The sequence below is a fragment of the Entelurus aequoreus genome, linkage group LG03 (genome assembly GCF_033978785.1).
Source record: "Entelurus aequoreus isolate RoL-2023_Sb linkage group LG03, RoL_Eaeq_v1.1, whole genome shotgun sequence".
NCBI classification, from domain to species: Eukaryota; Metazoa; Chordata; class Actinopteri; order Syngnathiformes; family Syngnathidae; genus Entelurus; species Entelurus aequoreus.
The window spans coordinates 65475555-65496989 of record NC_084733.1 but is presented as its reverse complement, the minus strand read 5'-3'; the positions used below and the strand labels follow the sequence as shown (position 1 = coordinate 65496989).

At 44.8% G+C, this 21435-nt stretch overlaps 3 protein-coding genes across 10 annotated transcripts in view; 1 reads left to right on the top strand and 2 right to left on the bottom strand.

The window, feature by feature from the left end:
- LOC133646736 (protein TALPID3-like) overlaps nucleotides 1–4907 on the bottom strand; it is a 39436-nt gene extending 34529 nt beyond the window's left edge. For all 4 annotated transcript variants that reach the window (XM_062042448.1, XM_062042449.1, XM_062042450.1 and 1 more), the window contains exon 1: nucleotides 4301–4907. In XM_062042448.1, the coding sequence (XP_061898432.1) occupies nucleotides 4301–4568 (268 nt within the window). In that variant the 5' untranslated portion in view covers nucleotides 4569–4907. The remainder of the gene's footprint in view (nucleotides 1–4300) is intronic.
- LOC133646740 (mitochondrial import inner membrane translocase subunit Tim9) lies at nucleotides 4890–6019 on the top strand. Of its 2 annotated transcripts, none has more exons than XM_062042459.1 (4): nucleotides 4890–5311; nucleotides 5539–5587; nucleotides 5659–5754; nucleotides 5819–6019. In XM_062042459.1, exons 2-4 carry the CDS (start codon nucleotides 5549–5551, stop codon nucleotides 5951–5953), a joined length of 270 nt encoding a protein of 89 aa, XP_061898443.1. In that variant the 5' UTR covers nucleotides 4890–5311; nucleotides 5539–5548; the 3' UTR covers nucleotides 5954–6019. The 2 variants fall into 2 exon arrangements, with proteins under 2 accessions (XP_061898443.1, XP_061898442.1); XM_062042458.1 differs by having other exon boundaries at nucleotides 4903–5311; nucleotides 5527–5587.
- Nucleotides 5995–21430, bottom strand: LOC133646737 (AT-rich interactive domain-containing protein 4A-like). 4 transcript variants are annotated; one of them, XM_062042454.1, is made up of 25 exons: nucleotides 18376–18585; nucleotides 17666–17716; nucleotides 17479–17589; nucleotides 17046–17111; nucleotides 16875–16965; nucleotides 16728–16807; nucleotides 16557–16657; nucleotides 16353–16485; nucleotides 16167–16246; nucleotides 15555–15631; nucleotides 15313–15482; nucleotides 12891–12963; nucleotides 12732–12826; nucleotides 10156–10253; nucleotides 9380–9608; nucleotides 9034–9308; nucleotides 8737–8907; nucleotides 8603–8678; nucleotides 8393–8537; nucleotides 8262–8327; nucleotides 7131–8195; nucleotides 6964–7068; nucleotides 6790–6906; nucleotides 6577–6723; nucleotides 5995–6512 (listed from the first exon to the last, which is right to left on the bottom strand). In XM_062042454.1, the coding sequence occupies exons 2-25, from the start codon at nucleotides 17669–17671 to the stop codon at nucleotides 6409–6411; spliced, it is 3681 nt and encodes a 1226-aa protein (XP_061898438.1). In that variant the 5' UTR covers nucleotides 17672–17716; nucleotides 18376–18585; the 3' UTR covers nucleotides 5995–6408. The 4 variants fall into 4 exon arrangements, with proteins under 4 accessions (XP_061898438.1, XP_061898437.1, XP_061898439.1 ...); XM_062042453.1 differs by lacking the exon at nucleotides 18376–18585 and adding an exon at nucleotides 21346–21430 and having other exon boundaries at nucleotides 5996–6512; nucleotides 8393–8540; XM_062042455.1 differs by having other exon boundaries at nucleotides 5996–6512; nucleotides 8393–8540; nucleotides 17485–17589; nucleotides 18376–18584.
- Nucleotides 21431–21435: the final 5 nt, after the last annotated feature.

Genomic DNA, 21435 nt, shown 5'->3' with positions numbered 1-21435 from the left:
ATCTATAAAAACAAAGGGGACCTACAGAGTTGATATTTGCTTGAACTGTTCTACCACAACTACAAGTCGTTGCAGACCGTATCCTCCCTGAAAGCCAGTGTGGGTTTTGAGCCGGTCGCTCCACAGGAGACATGGTGTTCTGTGTTCAACAATTACAGGAAAAGTGCATTGAACAAGAAAAACCTCTGTTTCTTGTGTTTGTCGACTTGACTAAGGCCTTTAACTACATCAGCCGATCGGGACTCTTCTTTGTTCTGCAAAGACTTGGCTGCCCCCATAAGCTGCTGAAGGTCATCACTGAATTTCATAATGGCATGAAGGCAACGGTACAATTTGAAGGCACTTGCTCTGACGAATTTCAGATGAGATGTGGGGTGAAGCAGCGTTGTGTTCTTGCTCCGACCCGAATATTGTTCTCTGCCCTACTAGGTCGCGCTTTCCCCGAAGACTCTGGTATCCTCTTACATACCCGCAGCTCAGGAAAACTGGTCAATCTATCCAGACTGCGGGCTCAAATTAAAGTAAGTCATGTCCTGGTGTGTGAACTGCTTTATGCCGATGATGCTGAACTACAACCACATCTTTTGACTCTGCATGCCAAGAGTTTGGCCTGCAGATTAGCATAAAAAGACAGTTGTCCTTGCCCAACCTGCAACCCTGAACCCTACTATCTCCATCTCCAACACATCTCTATCTGTGGTGGACAAATTTACCTACCTCGAATCCACTGTCTCCAACACCAACAACTTTGATGCAGAACTTGACGTGTTCATTGGAAGAGCATCGTCAGTTTGTAGAAAGTTGAGAAAGTGTGTCTGGCACAACAATAACCTTTCCTTGCTCCTCAAAGTATGTGTATACCACACATGTGTACTTAGTACCTTACTATACGCATCTGAGTCATGGACAACATATCGCAGGCACAAACATCGCCTCAATGCATTTTACTTCCACTGTCTTGGTTCCATACTGGGCGTGTGTTGGAAGGACCATGTCACCAAGTCACTCCTACTACAGAAATCAGGCTCCAGTGACCTGTACTCAACTCTTGGCCAACGCCATCTCAGATGGGCGGGGCACACTCATCGTACAAATGACACTCGCCTCCCCAAACTCTTATTGTATGGCGAACTAGCCAATGGTCCGCGCAAACAAGGACCTCCCCGTCTACGTTTTAAAGACGTAATCATGAGAGACCTGAAATATTTCTCCATCAACATTGACAACAGGGATGCTCTTGCAAGTGAGAGATCCAACTGGCATGCAGCAGTTAACAATGGCTGCGGAGTCTCTCAGGAGGCATACGAGTCATTCTTGGAAGAGACACACTTAAAACCGGAAGCAGTTAGTCACATGTGGCAGGAATGACCATAGAAGTGTCAGAGAAAACATTGTTTTTTATATAGCAAACACAAAATAGACATTATTTTCCACAAAAAATATGTTCAAACTAAAGTAGAATAATTCCCTCCATCCATCCATTTTCTTCCGCTTATCCGAGGTCAGGTCGTGGGGGAAGCAGCCTAAGCAGAGAAGCCCAGTCTTCCCTCTCCCCAGCCGCTTTGTCCAGCTCCTCCTGGGGGATCCCGAGGTGTTCCCAAGACAGCTGGGAGACTGTCTTCCCAACGTGTCCTGGGTCTTCCCCGTGGCCTCCTACCAGTCGTATGTGCCCTATATACCTCCCTAGAGAGGCGTTCGGGTGGCATCCTGAACAGATACTCAAACCAACTTATCTGGCTCCTCTCCATGTGGAGGAGCAGCGGCTTTACTTTGAGCTCCTCCCGGATAACAGAGCTTCTAACCCTATCTCTAAGGGAGAGCCCCGTCACCCGAAGGAAGAAAACTAATTTCGGCCGCTTGTATCTGTGATCTTGTCCTTTCGGTCATAACCCAAAGCTCATGACCATAGGTGAGGATTGGCATGTAGATAGACCAGTTAATTGAGAGTTTTGCCTTCCGGCTCAACTGCTATTCACCACGACGGACCGATACAAGGTCCGCATCACTGCAGACGTCGCACCGATCCACCTGTCGATCTAACGATCCACTCTTCCCTCACTCGTGAACAAGACTCCGAGGTACTTGAAAGGAATATTTGATGTGAAATAAATGGAGCCTTAAATATGTCAATAATTCATGACAACATTGATTTTGATTCATTATTATTTTTTAAACAATTAGGTTTTAAAAAATTACACTTTAGGGGATCCAAAAGGGTCCCAGTCATAAAAGTGTTAAAAATAAGTCACACATTTTATTTTTTACTTTCAACACTTAAATCTCTAGATGACCTTCAGATCCAACCTACAGGGTCTCTGCAGATTTCAAAAAGCCACATGTAAAACTTTATGAGACTTTTTAAGACCATAATAAGTACAATTTAAGACCCATTTCACATCGACAGCTGAGTGGCGTAATTTATCATCTAGAATAAACTTTCACAGCTCACCAGCCGATGATGTCAATATAGCCGCACAAGCTGTGTGATCACGGCGCCGCTATAAGTAGCTTGTCTGCGTTAGCGCTTAAAATAACAAGATCACTAATTGCTGGTTCACTTTCAAGTCACAAGATGTCAATAGAGTATTGTTGGCAGTTTTTGGATGGCTAAGCTGTAACAACACAATGCTGCGTGCGCACAGCACACTGGGTAGTGCGCGACTCATTCTGACCGGGCAGCACGTTTTGTAGTTACGTTATCGCGTCCTCAAAAATGCAAACATTTAAAAGCAAGACTGAAGTTTATGCATATTTAGATAAAAGTAACGTTAATAGATTTTTGAAGACCTTTCAAAATTGTATTTAAGAACTTTTATGAAATTTTAAACATTTTTAAGGCCTTAAATTCAATTTGTTGGATTCAAGACTTTTAAAACCATGCAGATACGCTGGTTTATTAATTTGGTATTTGTTTGTCTTATGCCCTTTTTGTCAAAGAAAACTGAGTTTTTTATATGTAAAACAAAACATTTTCAAAGTGTAATATTTGTATTTGTTGCTTCAAGACTCACTATGGAGGTTAAGTTGTGTCTATTACAAATTTTTTTTACTACACTGAATTTATGGAACTGAATTTTGCAAACTGATCTTTTTTTTTACATCAAATTATGCGTGTTTTAAAGTTCAGTACCAAAAAAATATGCGTAAAATAAATAAATCAGAGTAAAATAATTTAGAATTTAGAGTACAAATATTTGTTCTAATGAAGGGACTCACTTCCTGTAAACAACAAATATTTCTGCACTGAATTTTTTACACTGGATTTTTAAACACTGTATTGTAAGAACACACACATTTTGTTTACAAATGTTAATCAATGAATATAATTTGATGTAAATAGAGTTCACAAAATTCAAATGCAAAAAATGCAGTTAAAAAGTACACAAATGAATCTCCGTACATAGAAATAGGTAATATAAAGACAATATATATTACTTATCCAATTTTCCTGAAGTTAAAGAAATATAGTTTAAAATGATTAAAGAAATATGATCAAGAAATATGTAGAAAGATAGTACTTTATTGATTCCTTCAGGTAACATTATGGTTGACAACTGTGAGATCTGAGATGCTACATTTATTTTTAGAAGGTGATACCGAACATTTATTTTGGGAGATCAGATAAATAGAGATGTCCCCATTCACAAAAAAATTATAATTTGGCACATTTATGAAAGATAGCGACTTCGAAACGATTAATAATATTATTATGTTGCAAGCTACATTTTTAATACATAGAAGTCAATTTCTAGAAGTGACACACAAATTCTACCATTGGATTAGTGATTTCAAATTATTAATACATTCTTGGAAATTGGTTAAAAATAGAGAAGCCCTAAATTATTGTCTTTTCAGATAAGCCTTTTTTCTGTATCTGTATGTATTTTATTTCTTTGTAGTTGTTTCTTTAAATATTTTGTATGGTTTCTTACTTCACTTTGTAGAAGGATGTTGACTGGTCAACCTAGTAAAATATATGTAATATTGAGATACATTGTAATGCCTTGGTTTGTTTGTATATTGCCAATATATGTTTAAGCGTTCAATAGGAAAAACAATTACGTACACTTCCGGTAGATCAAGCCTGAAGCGATCTCATAACCAGCCAATGAGATGTCACGCTTGCAGTCATGTGACACGGGTAAACCGGAAGTGAGTGTTGCGTTTTGAAGCAACGGATATTTCTGCACTGAATGTTAAAACACTATTTTGACAAACGGAATTACATTTAATTAAGCAATATTCAACAGCCAAAAAACAAGCAACATACATTTTGTGTAAAAAAAAAACTAAAACTCACCGGGCTGAATGTCGGTTCGTGTCCTAAGAGGGGCTCCGGTGTCTGGCTCGTGTCGAAGCCTCGACCGCGGCTTCCCTTGTTTGGAGATCTGCCTGTAGTCGTCGGACACTTTTCGGATAGTTAACCGCACGGGACCGGTCGCCGACCCAGTGGCAAGGCTACTAGCGGCGATAAGAGCCCGAGTGGAGCGCATGAGAAGTTCTCCAGTGTCGGAATTGAAAGAGGACTGGTTCTGACCCACGTCTCCGCGGACCGCCTGAGACAACATGTTTATTTTCCCAGACAAAACTCAATATTAAACATATGAAACAAAATAATTTTTTTAATTAACTTTAAAATCGCCCTGGAGACGACGAGGCTAAGGTGTTAGCTCATTCCCCGCTAACCGGCTTCAAAGTTCCCGCTGAAAGTGTGTTACGTAAAAGCACACAGACAAGCTCTGGAAAAACAAACATGTTTACGTCAATAAAATGTATCCCGTGAAGTTTTAAAGAGTGTCTTTGTAGCAAACTCAAAAACGGTAGTGAGGAAAAAGTGTCTGAGCGCTTGCTGGAAACAAAGATCGCTTCCGGTCCCGAGCGGAAAAGCGTCCGTTAAGATGTGTCTCTAGTCTCTGCTCTCTAGTTGATTTTGTTAACGTTTGTCATTTCTATGATAATTTTAATGAAATGTTAAAAAAATAAGTCATTACATCTATTACATATACAGTACATACAGTATGAAATAATACCTGACATTTATAGGTCGGAACATTAAAACTACTACGATAGTACGCCCCCGGGGGTATATTCAGTGGCGCACAGGCTGGCTTTTAGGTCCACTTTTAAACGTTTACTTTCTCTAATGTATTGTCTTAAGGGTTTTTTGTTTGGCGTATCTTGACAGCATGTCTTCGTGTGTTTATTAGGTATCAGGTTCTGTTTTATGTATTGTCATACATCTGTTTTACACTTTTAGAGGGCACACTTCCGGTCCATTCTTCCGTCCTTCACTCGCCTCAAGCTGACGCAGGTGAGAAGAAAATGTATTTATTTGCGTCGTGTTCGCGAGCATGAAGCTGTAAGGGTTTTAATTCGGTCATCGGATGTGGGACTGTAGCGGGCATTCATAAAGAGCAGTAGTAGCTTGCCAGTTAACTAGATTTTAGCCACTTTAGCATGTAGCCACGTGCCTGTGTGTTTCCGGTCATTTATCTGTCCCGCACATGCTGACTACATGTTTTTAAGTGTCACTCCCAGGTTGTCAAACATGGCGGTTCAGGTGTCCGAGTCGGACCAGGTCAAACAGGTAAACAAAACACTTCCGTCCGAGAGGTTTTCATTAGTAGTCTGACACGTTGACGTCACTTCTGGTTTCAGTTCAAAGAGTTTTTGGGGACGTACAACAAGGTGACAGAGAACTGCTTCATGGACTGCGTCAAAGACTTCACCAGCAGGGACGTCCGGCCCGAAGAGGTACCGGAAGTATTCCCCCGGGACCGGCAATGACGTCTTTTGACTGTAACTTGTACTCCCTCAGTCCGTGTGCTCCGAGTCCTGTCTCCAGAAGTACCTGAAGATGACCCAACGGATCTCCATGCGCTTCCAGGAGTACCACATCCAGCAGAACGAGGCGCTGGCGGCTAAAGCGGGTCTGCTGGGTCAATCTCACTGAACTGGGATGATGGAATATGTGGCTAATAAAAATGTGACTGAAATTTAAAAACTTTATTGGAAACCAGTGCTGTGGCCATATGGTGTGTGTGTGTGTGTGTGGCCCAGCAACAAACGTGTACAAAGTGTTCTCTTAAAAATACTATAAATCTTTACAAGGTGGTCTGCACACAGCTTATGTACAAAACAGGAAGTGGAGCGGCGCTGAGGTCAGGAACCATTTTGTCTGCCAAATGTTGAACACCAACTGATATTTCATCTTTTTAACCAAAATAGAAGCTCTAATTCCATAAAAAAGTTTAAAAAAAAAAAACTTTTTTTACTTTGTAGTTGAAGAAGCAGATATCTCATTTGCATAATGGCTCCTGCAGTTCACCTTTGACCCCCCAGCAAGAAGTCAGCCATGTTTGAAGAGTCAATGGTGTCTCTGGGAAGGGGCGTGGCCTGGGCGTGTCATCACCTGCACTCCACGGCCACCGTGCTCTGAGCGGGCGAGGCGGAGGACGGGCTCATGGCCGTGTCCGAGGAGCCCGAGGAGGTGGACGGCGTGGTGTTGGACACTGGAACACACACAAGCACACGAGAGTCAGCTGCACCTGCGGCTTGGAGGTTGGCTCCGCCTACCTTCTCGCTCCTTCTTTTTTAGCCTCTTCCTGCGCCTGTCGATGGACGCCACCTCGGACTTGAGGCTCATGTAGTACTTCCTGATCTCCTGCAGCTTGTCCTGCAGGAAGGAGATCCTCTGGCTGCTCGTCATGCTGTCCAGCTGGTCTGCAGAGGAGACGCCTTCAGTGGCCGCCGCGTGCATGCGTGCGTGTGCGTGCGCGTGCGTGTTACCAAGCTGGAATGTCCACTTGTAGGAACCGTGCTTGTCTTTGGCGTGCGGCGTGGGAGACTTGCTGGGCTTGGACAGGGACGAGAGACCAGACTGGTCCTCGCTGTCGCTGCTATGGCCTGAGGATGAGGAGTCTTGTCAGGAAGTGACATCATGACGTGGCATGGCGCGCCTACCTGTGCCGTTCTTGTCCGCCTTGGCGGGCGTGTTGGCTCGCTTGGGGTTGCGCTTGTGCTTCTTGGCCGAGGGGCTGGCATCGCACTCAGGCAGCCTTTTCTGCCCTGAGGGGTCAAAGGTCACAGGGTTAGGGCCACAAAGGAGGCGGGGGGAGTGCAACACCTACCTCTGGTCTCTAGCGATACATCCACATCGGGAGTGGAGTGTGCGTCCCCGTCTTTGGTGACTCCGCCCACCTCCGGCTCAGGGGTCTCGGGGCGGTGGCCGGCAGGGAGAAAGGGGTGTTGGGGTGGCTCCAAGGGAGGGCCGGGCTTGTCCTTGTCATCCGGGTCGTCAAGGTCCACTTCATGACAAACTAGCGCGTCGGGGCCCATCTGCGGCTCCTCACCGGGGCCGGGGCCGAGGGCCTTGGGAGACTGCGGCGGCGTCCCAGCTGGCCCCTCCTCCTCTGCCTCGGTGCGGCGGAGTGGTGATGGGAGGGGTCTGGCAGGACTTCCAGGGGACATCTTGGGTGGCGTAGCTGAAGATTTGGGGGAGGCGGGGCTTACCTCTTCCTGCTTCCTGTCAGGGTGGACCTTGGTGCCTGACTCCTCCTCCTCCTCCTCCTCCTCCTCTTCCTCCTCCACCTCCTCCTCCTCCTCCTCCTCGCTGGCAGAGTCCGTGTCGGAGGTGGCAGCGGGCGGCTCTGGGGGGAGGTGCTGCAAAGGGAGGCAGTGGAGGACCACCATGGGCTCGTCAGGTCTCTTCAGGACGCCACGAGGCGGTACGGGGGCGGGGCAGAAAGGGGTGGTGGGAGGAGCCTCACAGGTGGCCCGGTGCCCTTTGGGGGTGGGAGGGGACAAAGGTGCACCCTTGACATCTTCCACTTCCACCTCTGCAGGCGGGGAAGGGGACGCCTCCGGGGCCATCTCGGGCTGCGGGGAGGATTGGGCAGGCACTTCCTGTGCAGTAGGCGGCGTCTTGGGGACCACTTCCTGTGCCACTGACAAGTCCTCGTCCTGCGGGACCACTTCCTCTACAGGCTCCTCCCCTTCTTCTGTTTTGCTGACGACTTTCATGGCATCCTCTTGAGGCACGCTGGGACATGGCGGCGTGCTGGGATGCTGACTTAACTCCGCCTCCTCCGCTTCCTCCTTGAGAGCGCTGTCGACGGGCCTCCCATGCCACGGCGACAGCTTCTTGTCGGGCGGCTCCTCCGGCTCGCTTTCTACCGATGAGTTCCCAGAATCCTCTGCGAGGAGAACGGCGGCCACGTTAGCGCCCAAGGTGCCGGCCAGCGACAGGAAGGAAGGCTTACCGTTAGACGTGGCCTCTGAGTCGTACACGCCCGACGATGTCCTGGTCCTGCGGCCGCGCGTGGCGTCTGGAGAGGAAATGTCATGCATTGACTTCTTGTTGCTGCTAATGTGACGAGAAGGCGGGTCTTACTGTCTCCGTTGGCCATGTTGGACTCCGTACGCACGCCCTTGCCGTTGGCACGCCCCTCACTGCTCGCCATCTTGGGGGGCGTGGTTCTGAGCTGAGGACGACCTCGTTTGGCTCCCGAGGGTTTCAGCGTCACCTCGTCCACGTCCTCCTTGTCATGTGGGTGAAAGGTCATTGAGCAAGCGGACAGGAAGTGACACGGTGGTCGCTCACCTTCTTCCTGCTCCTCTTCCTGGATCCTTTCTCGGCGGGCCAGAGGATGCGGTCAGCCTTCACCCACTCGTCGTACCTGCGCGGGACACGCACGTTAGGGTGTGCAGGTGTGGGCCATGTGGGCGTACGCTCACCTGACGTTCCAGCCGTAGTAGTGCACCAGGTAGAAGTGCTCGCCGTTGTCCGTGTCCGTTTTCTTGATGTGTGCCTCATAGATCTTCTGCGTTTTCCCTCGGCCGTATTTCACCCGCACCTTGGTCCCCGTCACAGAGTCGTCGTCCTCGTCTTCGTCCTCCTCGCCGCCCCTTCACAGTGAGAGCGTGGATGTCAACAAAGTAGTTCAAATGGCAGATGAACTCAGGGACAAGCTGCTGATGGTGTGTTTGACAGAACAAACAATGGACATATGTGACAAGCAAAATAACTTCAACCTGTGGACACGCCTCCTCTCGTGCTCATTCTCCGCTTCCTCCTCCTCCTCGTCTTCATCATCGTCTTCATCATCATCCTCCTCCTCATCTTCTTCATCATCATCATCATTCTCCTCCTCCTCCTCCTCCTCCTCCTCCTCCTCAGAGCCCCTCTCAGACTCGTCTAGGCGTCGGCTGCTGCGCCTCCTTGGCTCGTCGCCGTTTTCCTCTCCTGCCTTGTCGGGTCTGGTGGGCGTGTCCATCTTGGGCGCTATACCGCCACATCGCCTCCGTCCCTGTGACAGACAAGATGGAGTCTGTTACGGCGGCTGCTGGCCGTGCAGTTTCCATGTTTTACCCGTCTCACCCTTGGCGACGTCTGTCTCTCCTTCAGCTCCTCCTTGTCACTTTCATTCTCTGACTCCGCCTCCACGCATTTCTCTGATACAGGCTCCACCTTCACCACAGGCAAGCTGAGCTCCGCCCTCGTCGTCCTGAGAATGCCCTGTAGTTTGGGGGGGCGTGGGTTGTTGTGATGGATAGTCCTGAAGGTGATGCAGGCGGAGCGGCAGTACTCCTCAAACCCGTACAAGTACCTGTGACGTAATTTCATGTAGTTTTGTATGAGTATTAGGTCACTTCTTGGCTGTCCTTAGTAGTTTTGTAAGAGTATTATGTCACTTCCTGGCTGTCCTTAGTAATTTTGTATGAGTATTATGTCACTTCCTGTCTGTCTTTAGTTTGAGTAATATGTCACTTCCTGTTTGTCCTTAGTAGTTTTGTATGAGTATGATGTCCTTTACTGGCTGTCCTTAGTAGCTTTGTATGAGTATAATGTCCTTTACTGGCTGTCCTTAGCAGTTTTGTATGAGTAATATTCCACTTCCTGTCTGTCCTTAGTAGTTTTGTATGGGTAATATGCCACTTCCTGTCTGTCCTTAGTAGTTTTGTATGCATATGATGTCCTTTACTGGCTGTCCTTAGTAGTTTTGTATGAGTAATATTCCACTTCCTGTCTGTCCTTAGTAGTTTTGTATGAGTATGATGTCCTTTACTGGCTGTTCTTAGTAGTTTTGTATGAGTAATATGCCACCTCCTGTCTGTCCTTAGTAGTTTTGTTCACATTGATAGCGACAAACATACTTCCTGTAGGCCGTCTTCACGTTGTAGGACGCAGCAGAGTTGAGGATAGGAATGCCCAAATCCATGTAGACCTGCTTCCACACCGTGCCGCTCTCAATCTGACCAAGATGCCCAAAGATAAAGTAATTGAATATACACAGCGCTTCTAGTTAGCAAAAAGTCATGTACAAACACAAAGGAAATCATCGGGTTTACTTTCAAAATAAAACAGTAATGTGTCAGAGGTGTTGACAAGAAGTTTCACCCTGTTGACACCATGGACGAGGACATGCTGATTCTGCAGGTCCAACATCAAAGAACCATATTACAGGCATATCCTGGATAGCTATTTGGGGACCTCACAGGGGTGTTGAGTGAGACTTGTGTGTGTGTGTCTGTCAGGGATGTTGTTACTACAAATACAAGTATTATTGTAACCTAACTATTTGCAAATGCATTTGTGCGTCTGTAATCCCATTCACATGTCCATGTACTAATTTGTGTGTCTGTATCACAATCTGTGTGTGTAATCAGATCGAGTGCGGGTTTTAATTTGTGTGTCAGTATCTCAATCTGTGTGTGTAATCAGATCCATGTGTGCATGTTTTAATTTGTGTGTCTGTATCTCAATCTGTGTGTGTAATCAGACCCATGAGTGCGGGTTTTAATGTGTGTGTCTGTATCTCAATCTAATCAGATGCATGAGTGCAGGTTTTAATTTGTGTGTCTGTATCTTAATCTGTGTGTGTAATCAGATCCATTCTGCGTGTTTTAATTTGTGTGTCTGTATCTCAAACTAATCAGATCCATGAGTGCAGGTTTTAATTTGTGTGTCTGTATCTCAATCTGTGTGTGTAATCAGATCCATGTGTGCGTGTTTCAATTTGTGTGTCTGTATTTTAATCTGTGTGTGTAATCAAATCCATGAGTGTGGGTTTTAATTTGTGTCTGTATCTCAATCTAACCAGGTCCATGAGTGCAAGTTTTAATTTGTGTGTCTGTATCTTAATCTGTGTGTGTAATCAGATCCATGTGTGCGTGTTTTAATTTGTGTGTCTGTATCTCAATCTGTGTGTGTAACCAGATCGATGAGTGCGGGTTTTAATTTGTGTGAATTTGTGTGTCTGTATCTCAATCTGTGTGTGTAAACAGATCGATGAGTGCGGGTTTTAATTTGTGTGTCTATCTCAATCTAATCAGATCTATGAGTGCAGGTTTTAATTTGTGTGTCTATCTCCATCTGTGTGTGTAATCAGATCCATGAGTGCAGGTTTTAATTTGTGTGTCTGTATCTCAATCTAATCAGATCCATGAGTGCAGGTTTTAATCTGTGTGTGTAATCAGATCCATGAGTGCGGGTTTTAATTTCTGCCTGTATCTCAATCTAATCAGATCCACGTGTGCAGGTTTTGTGTGTCTGTATCTCAATCTGTGTGTGTAATCAATTTCATGAGTGCAGGTTTTAATTTGTGTCTGTATCTCAATCTGTGTGTAATCAGATCCATGTGCACTTGTTTTAATTTGTGTCTATATCTCAATATGTGTGTGTAATCAAATCAATAAGTGTGGGTTTTAATTTGTGTGTCTGTATCTCAATCTGTGTGTGTAATCAGATTCATGCGTGTGTGTGTGTGTGTGTGTGTGTGTTTTAATTTGTGTGTCTGTATCTCAATCTGTATGTGTAATCAAATCCATTAGTGCAGGTTTTAATTTGCATGTGTATCTCAATCTGTGTGTAATCAGATCCCTGTGTGCGTGTTTTGTGTGTTTGTATCTCAATCTGTGTGTGTAATCAGATCCATGTGCACGTGTTTTAATTTGTGTGTCTATATCTCAATCTGTGTGTGTAATCAAATCAATGAGTGTGGGTTTTAATTTGTGTGTCTGTATCTCAATCTGTGTGTGTAATCAGATTCATGTGTGTGTGTGTGTGTGTTTTAATTTGTGTGTCTGTATCTCAATCAGTGTGTGATAAAAAAAAACCTGTCTGTATTTCAATGTGCGAAAAAAAAAATTTTTTTTGATCTGGACGTGTCAAAGAAATAAAATCTCTGTATTTCGATCAGTGTATGTGCAAAAAAGTGTGTGTATATTCAGATTTGTGTGAACCAAGATTGGCTGTCTTTTGACACATGACTTTTGCATGTAAGGTGTGTGTAGCAATGTGAAAGTGTAAACAGATTTGTGTGTCTGCAACTCCACTCACCACTAGTTCACCCACTCATGTTGTTCCGTGTTGGAGTCCCCACACCAGTCTAAAACATCAACTTGGACTTCCAGCAAGTGGACGCTCCAACACAGAAAACCAGGCGCCCACTAGTGGCGAGTGTAGTTGCAAACACACAAGTCTTACAGGACACAAGTGTTGCTAAAGTCACATCAGGGTTCCTGCTTCACACACAAAGCTAATTACACACACACACACAGACACCAATTAGTAGAGGGACAGGTGACAAATAGTGTTGCTACATTAATAGTGTTTAAAAGACCAAAGGCGTCCACTGGTTCCTTGTCTTGTATCTACAGAACGTCTCACTGGCCAGAGTGGACGTGCAGTCACATGGTTCGGTCTTTCATGAGCCGCATGAGGACGTTACCTTGCGGCAGCCCCCGTGTTGGTAGACCAGGCGGAAGAGTTTGAACAGATTCAAGTCCTTGTAACCCAGAACTGGAGGCTTGTTGATGGGCGTCCCTGCAGCGGACACACGTGGTTAGAAAGCTTCAAAAGATGATCATCATAGTGGTGGAGGTCTCACCTCGGTCCTCCATGAACTTGTACAGTTGCTGCAGGAAGTGATCCCGCTCATCTGGGTCCGCCTCCTCCTCTGGCTGCGCACACATGTTAAATGTGTCAGTCAAAAGTCACCATTGTCATGGACCATGAGCCACAACTTTCTTCCTACGCTTTCAACCCTGGTGCTTATAAAACAGTGCTGATAATTCATGGATTTGACTTCGCTGAAGGGCATAATAAAACTTTTTTTTTAACACACTGAAAAAGTGTGTTATTGTTTGTGCTATGGTGCCATCTTTTGGACGAGTGCTGCAGTGTCCTTCCAGTTAGTGCTTTCAACCGGAAGTACAAGTGCCTTTCAGTCTTCTAGCCGTCCATAGCGTTCCTACTCGTATGGATTCTTCAATCATCACTCCAAGCTATGTTTGTAAGTTTTACAATACAACTAAAACAATTCTTACTTACTAAACCGTCCCATGTGTGATGTCTGTAGGAGTGTTTTCATGCATATTTGTACGTGCTATCATAATGTAATCAAGCTAGCATCGTTAGCATTAGCTAATATGCTAAAACGCTTACGAGTGTCTGTGTTAATATTATTAACTTACAATGGCATTCTTTTTGTATTGTTTCTGTTTCACAAATTCCTCAGTAAATTCACCAAACATGGAGTTATTGAGTCTGTTTAGCTGATTGGAGAGCTTGCTTGCGCAGCTAGTGGATCCATGACCATGACTTCTGTTTTGTTTGATCATCCGTTTTACTGCCCTGTCACAGACACCGTTTGGAAATAATTATGGATCATAGTGGAAATACGCAAACATTGTGAAGAGATGTGCGGTTATCATTCACAATCCTTATGTGAGACCAGAACATGTTTTAATGCATTCTAAAGTGTAAATAAATATCTTACAATCGAGTCAACAGTTGGAGGATCCTCTCATTATACTCTCTAAAAACATCCAGAAAGCACAGACAATACTCCATTTACATGTCGTGACCTGAAAATTAACAAACTATGAGTGATATTATTAAAAGGACTATTTTAGCGAAGCATTGATAGCAGTGATCTAATGCTAGCTTACGCTGCTATTGTTGACACACTGAGCAGACGGCTGCTTCTGCTGGTCTCAAACTTGCTAAAAGTAAATTCTAGATTATAATTAATGCATCTCTCACCTGCTAGTAGACAAATGTGGCCATGGACCCACAGGCTGGTCTACTTTCGCATCTCCAGAGGTGGTGAAAAAAGACGCTAGTTGCGGCAACTTTTTTAAACCCTTCGTAAGGATTGTGATTAATTCTTCATCTAAACAGAATTATGTGAGCGTCCCGTCGGTCAGCATCCCAGCAAGAGTGTTAAGGTTAGTTTGTATGTTTAGCACCTAGCAATTATGCTAATGCTATAGTGTCACAATAAAGCTGCATCCGCCGGGTAGCAGTCAACTTCTTAAACTTATTGCTCATCCTGTTAGTGTTCGGCCTCAAAAATATAAGGTTCTGCATCATAATTTTCCCAAAGTAATCGTTGTTGGCTCTCACAAAGTCTGCTCGATTAGCATTGTTGTTGATGGGGAAGTGAGTGTTGTTGACCGTGTAACAGTATCGACATAACATTCAAACTACGTGCTTATAATTCCAACAATTGTTTGTAACAGCATGATAATACGATTATAACAAACAAAAGGTGTGCGAGTACAGGTTTCAAGCCTTTCATTCTCATGTCGTTTTATACTAACTCCATACAAAGTGGACCAAGTAGAGGAAGGCAACAGACCATATATGCATTAGATATCAACCCTCTGTGCATCTCGTGCACACAGTATCGCTGCTCTGGTGACATGCTAGCTCACTGGCCACTTCATTTCAACAAGTAAAGATAGGATGTTGATGGTGAATAAAGTCACGTTGTTGTGCTGCAAACATGTAACTACGCCTGCTCCTCGCATGTGCTTTGTGTGTTGCTAGCTCATGAGAGCCATGTGGAGAGCTAACGTTAGCTAGTATTGTTAAATTTTTGGGGCGGTACAGCTCGGTTGGTAGAGTGGCCGTGCCAGCAACTTGAGGGTTCTAGGTTCGATCCCCGCTTCAGCCAACCTAGTCACTTCCGTTGTGTCCTTGGGCTAGACACTTTACCCACCTGCTCCCAGTGCCACCCACACTGGTTTGAAAATGTAACTTAGATATTGGGTTTCACTAAGTAAAGCGCTTTGAGTCACTAGAGAAAAGCGCTATATAAATATAATTCACTTCACTTCACATATTACAACAATAATGCTAACATAAGCTAGCTGCTGGTGAATATCTTTAGTCGTTCAAATGTTTTGCTAGCAACTGTCACTACGCCACCTGTAACGGAGGACCTGATTGTCACTACGTCATTTCCTGCCAACTGTTGGCGCATTATGTTACAACGGTAACCGAGGTTTCAGTATCACTGTCACCTCTTCCTTCATGAGCTTCTTCCTCTTCTCCTGCTCCTCATCCAACTCCTCCTCTTCGCTGCCTTTGTCCTCCTCGTCGCTGGACGAGGACTCCAGAATCTGGCTCATGTCCATCTTCCAAGCGTCAGGGATTGTCCGGCGCCTGGCAAACGTCTGGGCCGCTGCGAAGCCTACGGGGGAGATGTGAGAGTGAGACGAAGGGGGAGGAGCATCCGGTGCATTGAGGGAAGGTAAAGCCTCACCAGGTATGTGGGAAAGGTCTGACTTGTTGATGTTTATGGAGTTGACAGGGTGCACGTGTCTCCTGGCTACTGTGTGACTGCGCAAAACAGGAAGTAGATGACCAAACAGGAAGTAGATGACCAAACAGGACGTAGACCACATAGCAGAAAGTAGACATCGGAAGTACGACACCAAGCAGGAAGCAGACGACAAAGCAACAAACCAAGTAGAAAATGGACAACCGAGCAGGAATCAGACAACTAAAAAGGAAGCAGACTACGACAAAAGAGGAAGCGGACGACTCAACAGAAAGCAAGACGACAAAACAGGAAGCAAAACGACAAAACAGGAAAGAAAGACGACAAAACAGGAAGCAAGACGACTAAACAGGAAGCGGACAACTAAACAGGAAGCGGACAACTAAACAGGAAGCGGACGACTACACAGGAAGCAGACGACAAAACAGGAAGCAGACGACAAAACAGGAAGCAGACGACAAAACAGGAAGCAGACGACAAAACAGGAAGCAGACGACAAAACAGGAAGCAAGACGACAAAACAGGAAGCAAGACGACAAAACAGGAAGCAAGACGACAAAACATGAAGCAGAGGAGATGGACAAATGTACTCACAACTTTCCGTCACGGAAGGACCTGAGCAGACACTGATCCTTCTTCACCAGCAGCTCATCATTGCAGCTAGGAGACACCACCTGCACACATCACATGGTCATCTTTCACACACACACACACAGACAGACAGACAGACAGACAGACAGACAGACAGACAGACAGACAGACAGACAAAGCTTGCTTTACCAGAGCCAGGTACCAGGACGCAGGCTCGCTCTCGGTCTTGATGCTGCAAACTTTCCCCAGCAGCTCATCGTGCAGTCTCCTGTGGTCGTCCTCCTCGTCCTCGCTGGACGAAGACTGGTTCTCCTCGTCGGCCCTGAAGGACAGCCAGCAATCAGCGCCTTGCCCTCATCCTCCCACACACACGCTTCTCCTGCCCACACTCACGCCGCCTGCGAAGAGGAGCGCCGCCCGCTGCGGTTGGACTTCTTCCCGATGACCGGGGTGCCGAAGTGCTCCGGGTTGGTGAGCGGCAGCTGGTCCAAAGTCTGAGGAGAAGACCGCCAGGATGAAGGGGGGCCGGAAGGACCGGCGGCAAGCAGCGTCTCCTACACTCACCTCGCTCTCGGCAAAGTGGCGCTCGCCCTTCAGACACAAAGATGTACGGCGCAGCGTCTTCTCGTCGCCGTCATCGAACACTGAAACACACCAGCTTGGTCAGTCACACACACACACACACACACACAAACGACAAAGTGAACTTACCAACAGTGTAGAGGCTGGCGTCAGTCAGTTTACCGATGACAGCCTCGCTACAAGAACCTTCATTAGTCTTCACCTCCACAATGGAGCCCACCTGCACCAAAATACACACACACGTGCTGAGCGGCGTGTCATCAGCGTAGCGGCAATCGTTGTCATCATGGTGACACTTACCCTCAGTGGACCTTTGACCTGGTCGTCGTGGACCACCTGACTGGCGCCCTCACCTTTCAGAGTCACCTGAAGGTAAAAGAGCAAGGAAGGGAGGAGTCAAGATGTTCCGCCCCCGAACGCCGTACGTGTTGTTTGCTGACAAAGACTGCTCCTGGTCTATGTTTGCAGGAAGTAGACGACCAAACGGGAGGTAGACGTCCAAACAGTAAGTTTGCGTTGCTGGTGTCTCACTTCAGTTTTGTGGAGTGGGGGTCCGTAACATAACTCATGCCAACGCTAACAAAGCAGCAACATGCTAACGCCTGCACTTCAAAGCGCACCCACCAGACTGGTGTTGAGACGCTTGCACCACAATCAGGTGGCGACAGACAGTGCCTGTCACAGTCGGCGTGTGCGGACAGAGGTTAAAAGGCGGCGTGTGCGGACATCTCACCTTTACCTTCACCAGCCTCTTCACCGTCTTGATCTTGGCCTCGCAGAACGCTCCTCTGTACTTGGCGCTCACGTCCGTCCCCACGGTCAGGTAGGCAGGCTCGTCTGCTGCCTGTCTCACACACACACACCTTGTGTTTAAAAGCCATTGAAGTCCAAGGAACTTGATGACGTCAGAGTAAACTCACCTTCATCTTTGTTGTTATTTGAGGGAGTCCAGCTCGAGAGCTTGTGGATCACTGCGACAATAAACAAAGTTGTCAAGTGGCGCTAAGCTAACACCAGTGCTCACCCTACCCGTCCTGCCGCGGACCACAAGTCTGCTAGCAGGGACCACTTGGGCAAGACGAGCCGGGGCTGCGCTTCCCGCGTCGCCGCGAGCTCCCAAGAATCACGTACGTCGCCATGTCAGCTCAAGCTAACTCGGCTAACTTTAACGCGCTTCCCCCTACCAACGACGCCCATGCGGGGGGACGAACGGACGTACTCGTAGCGCCGCCGAACCCCCGGCAGAACTGGGTCCGGAGGAGACGAGAAAGAAGTGCGGGGGTTCTCGGTCCGCTCCCCGGCTAAAGCTAGCTAGCATGCTAACATGCTAGCCAGTTTGTTGACCAAATGGAGATTTGAATCGTCTTGTTACCTAAGCCGAACAAGCCGTGTCAACAACGGCGGGACTAAGTTGACAGTTACCGGCGCCATTATCGGCGACATTGGACAAAAGCGGAGGGATTGATTTCAATTTGGTGTTTTGACAAAGACAAGCCATTCAATTCACAGGCTGCGAGGCGGACATCTTCTCACGTCCACACGGCCTCGTGTGGAACTCAAGTGTCCTCGCGTTTGACGCCAGGATACTTTGGTCAAGCTCCGGAGGACGAAGGGACATTTTTATACTCACATTCGACGACGCTTGCCTCTCGTTCGGGCTGCGAAGCGATACACGAACAACAAGCTGTTGAGTCCCGAGCTGTGTTTCCCGACATCCCATTGGCTGAGGGGGGGGTTCGCAAAGAAGTAATGTGATTGGCTGAGCCATTCCGCGGTTGTTATTGGTCTTAACGTTTCATGGTTTAGCATTGGTCGATACGAACGCGGCGCCAACAAGGGAAATGACGACTGGTGTGGCGTCACTTCCTGATAAGAAGCGGCTTGCCAATGACTTTGTCTGCATTGGTGGGCTTTTCACAGAGGGGCGTCGCTATTGGCTGAGCGGGCTTCCTTGTTGGAGCGAAGCCACGCCCCAATACGTACAGCGCTCCTTTTGGAGTTCGGTCCATAAAATACACGCTGTCACACTTCAACGCATTTAGTCTGTGACGTCACGCGGACACGTCATTCGCAACTACTATTAAGCACATATTAATACCTGAATATAATCATATTAAGAAGATAATACCTGAATATAATCATATTAAGCACATAATACCTGAATATAATCATATTAAGGAGATAATAATACCTGAATATAATCATATTAACAATAATTGAATATAATCATATTAATAACATAATACCTGAATATAATCATATTAAGAAGATAATACCTGAATATAATCTTATTAAGATCATAATACCTGAATATAATCATATTAATAAGATAATACCTGAATATAATCATATTAAAATAATACCTGAATATAATCATATTAAGATAAGAATACCTGAATATAATCATATTAAGATAAGAATACCTGAATATAATCATATTAAGAACATAATAATACCTCAATATAATCATATTAAGAAGATAAGAATACCTGAATATAATCATATTAAGAACATAATACCTCAATATAATCATATTAAAAACATAATACCTTAATATAATCATATTAACAATAATTGAATATAATCATATTAATAACATAATACCTGAATATAATCATATTAAGAAGATAATACCTGAATATAATCTTATTAAGATCATAATACCTGAATATAATCATATTAATAAGATAATACCTGAATATAATCATATTAAAATAATACCTGAATATAATCATATTAAGATAAGAATACCTGAATATAATCATATTAAGATAAGAATACCTGAATATAATCATATTAAGCACATAATACCTGACTACAATCATATTAATAACATAATAATACCTGAATATAATCATATTAAGAACATAATACAAAACCTTTCAAAATTATTTTTTTTAAAGATTTAAGTAATATAATCTATTAAAGGATGTATATAGCCCATTACAAAACCTAAACCAGTGAAGTTGGCACATTGTGTAAATTGTAAACAAAAACAGAATACAATGATTTTTAAATTCTTTTCAACCTATATTCAATTGAATAGACAGCAAAGACAAGATATTTAAAGTTCGAACTGGAAAACTTTATTTTCAAATATTATCTTATTTGGAATTTGTTGCCTGCAACATGTTTCAAAAAAGCTGGCACAAGTGGCAAAAAAGAAAGAGAAAGTTGAGAAATGCTCATCAAACACTTATTTGGAACATCCCACAGGTGAACATGCTAATTGGGAACAGGTACATGATTGGGTATAAAAGAAGCTTCTATGAAATGCTCAGTCATTCACAAACAAGGATGGGGCGAGGGTCACCACTTTGTGAACAAATGTGTGAGCAAATTGTCCCAACAGTTTAATAACAACATTTCTCAACCAGCTATTGCAAGGAATTTAGGGATTTCACCATATAAGGTCCGTAATATCATCAAAAGGTTCAGAGAATCTGGAGAAATCACTGCACGTAAGCGATGATATTATGGACTTTCGATCCTCCAGGCGGTACTGCATCAAAAAGTGATATCTGTGTGTAAAGGATATCACCACATGGGCTCAGGAACACTTCAGAAACCCACTGTCAGTAACTACAGCTGGTCGCTACATCTGTAAGTGCAAGTTAAAACTCTCCTATGCAAGGCGAAAACCGATTATCAACAACACCCAGAAACGCTGCTGGCTTAGCTGGGCCCGAGCTCATCTATGATGGACTAATACAAAGTGGAAAAGTATTCTGTGGTCTAACGAGTCCACATTTCAAATTGTTTTTGGAAACTGGACGTTGTGTCCTCCGGACCAAAGACGAAAAGAACCATCCGGATTGTTATAGGCACAAAGTTCAAAAGACAGCATCTGTGATAGTATGGGGGTGTATTAGTGCCCAAGGCATGGGTAACTTACACATGTGTGAAGGCACCATTAATGCTGAAAGGTACATATAGGTTTTGGAGCAACATACTATGTTGCCATCCGAGCAACGTTATCATGGACGCCCCTGCTTATTTCAGCAAGACAATGCCAAGCCACGTGTTACAACAGCGTGGCTTCATAGTAAAAGAGTGCAGGTACTAGATTGGCCTGCATGTAGTCCAGACCTGTCTCCCATTGAAAATGTGTGGCGCATTATGAAACGTCAAATACCACAACTGAGACCCCGGACTGTTGAACAACTTAAACTGTACATCAAGCAAGAATGGGAAAGAATTCCACTTAAAAAATTGATCTCCTCAGTTCCCAAACGTTTACTGAGTGTTGTTAAAAGAAAAGGCCATGTAACACAGTGGTAAAAATGCCCCTGTGCCAACTTTTTTGCAATGTGTTGCTGCCATTAAATTCTAAGTTAATGATTTGAAAAAAAAAAAAAAAAGAACTTTCTCAGTTCGAACATTTAATATATTCTCTTTGCAGTCTATTCAATTGAATATAAGTTGAAAAGGATTTGCAAATCATTGTATTCTGTTTTTATTTACCATTTACAGAACGTGCCAACTTTACTGGTTTTGGATTTTGTAATACCTGAATATAATCCTAATAAGAACATAATACCTTAATATAATCATCTTAAGAACATAATACCTGAATATAATCATATTAAGAACATAATACCTGAATATGGTCATACTGCTGATTTCTTTGCCATGTTAGATGCTTGTGAGGAAGCCCATATATGGTCCTTTAGCACCCTCCAATGATAAG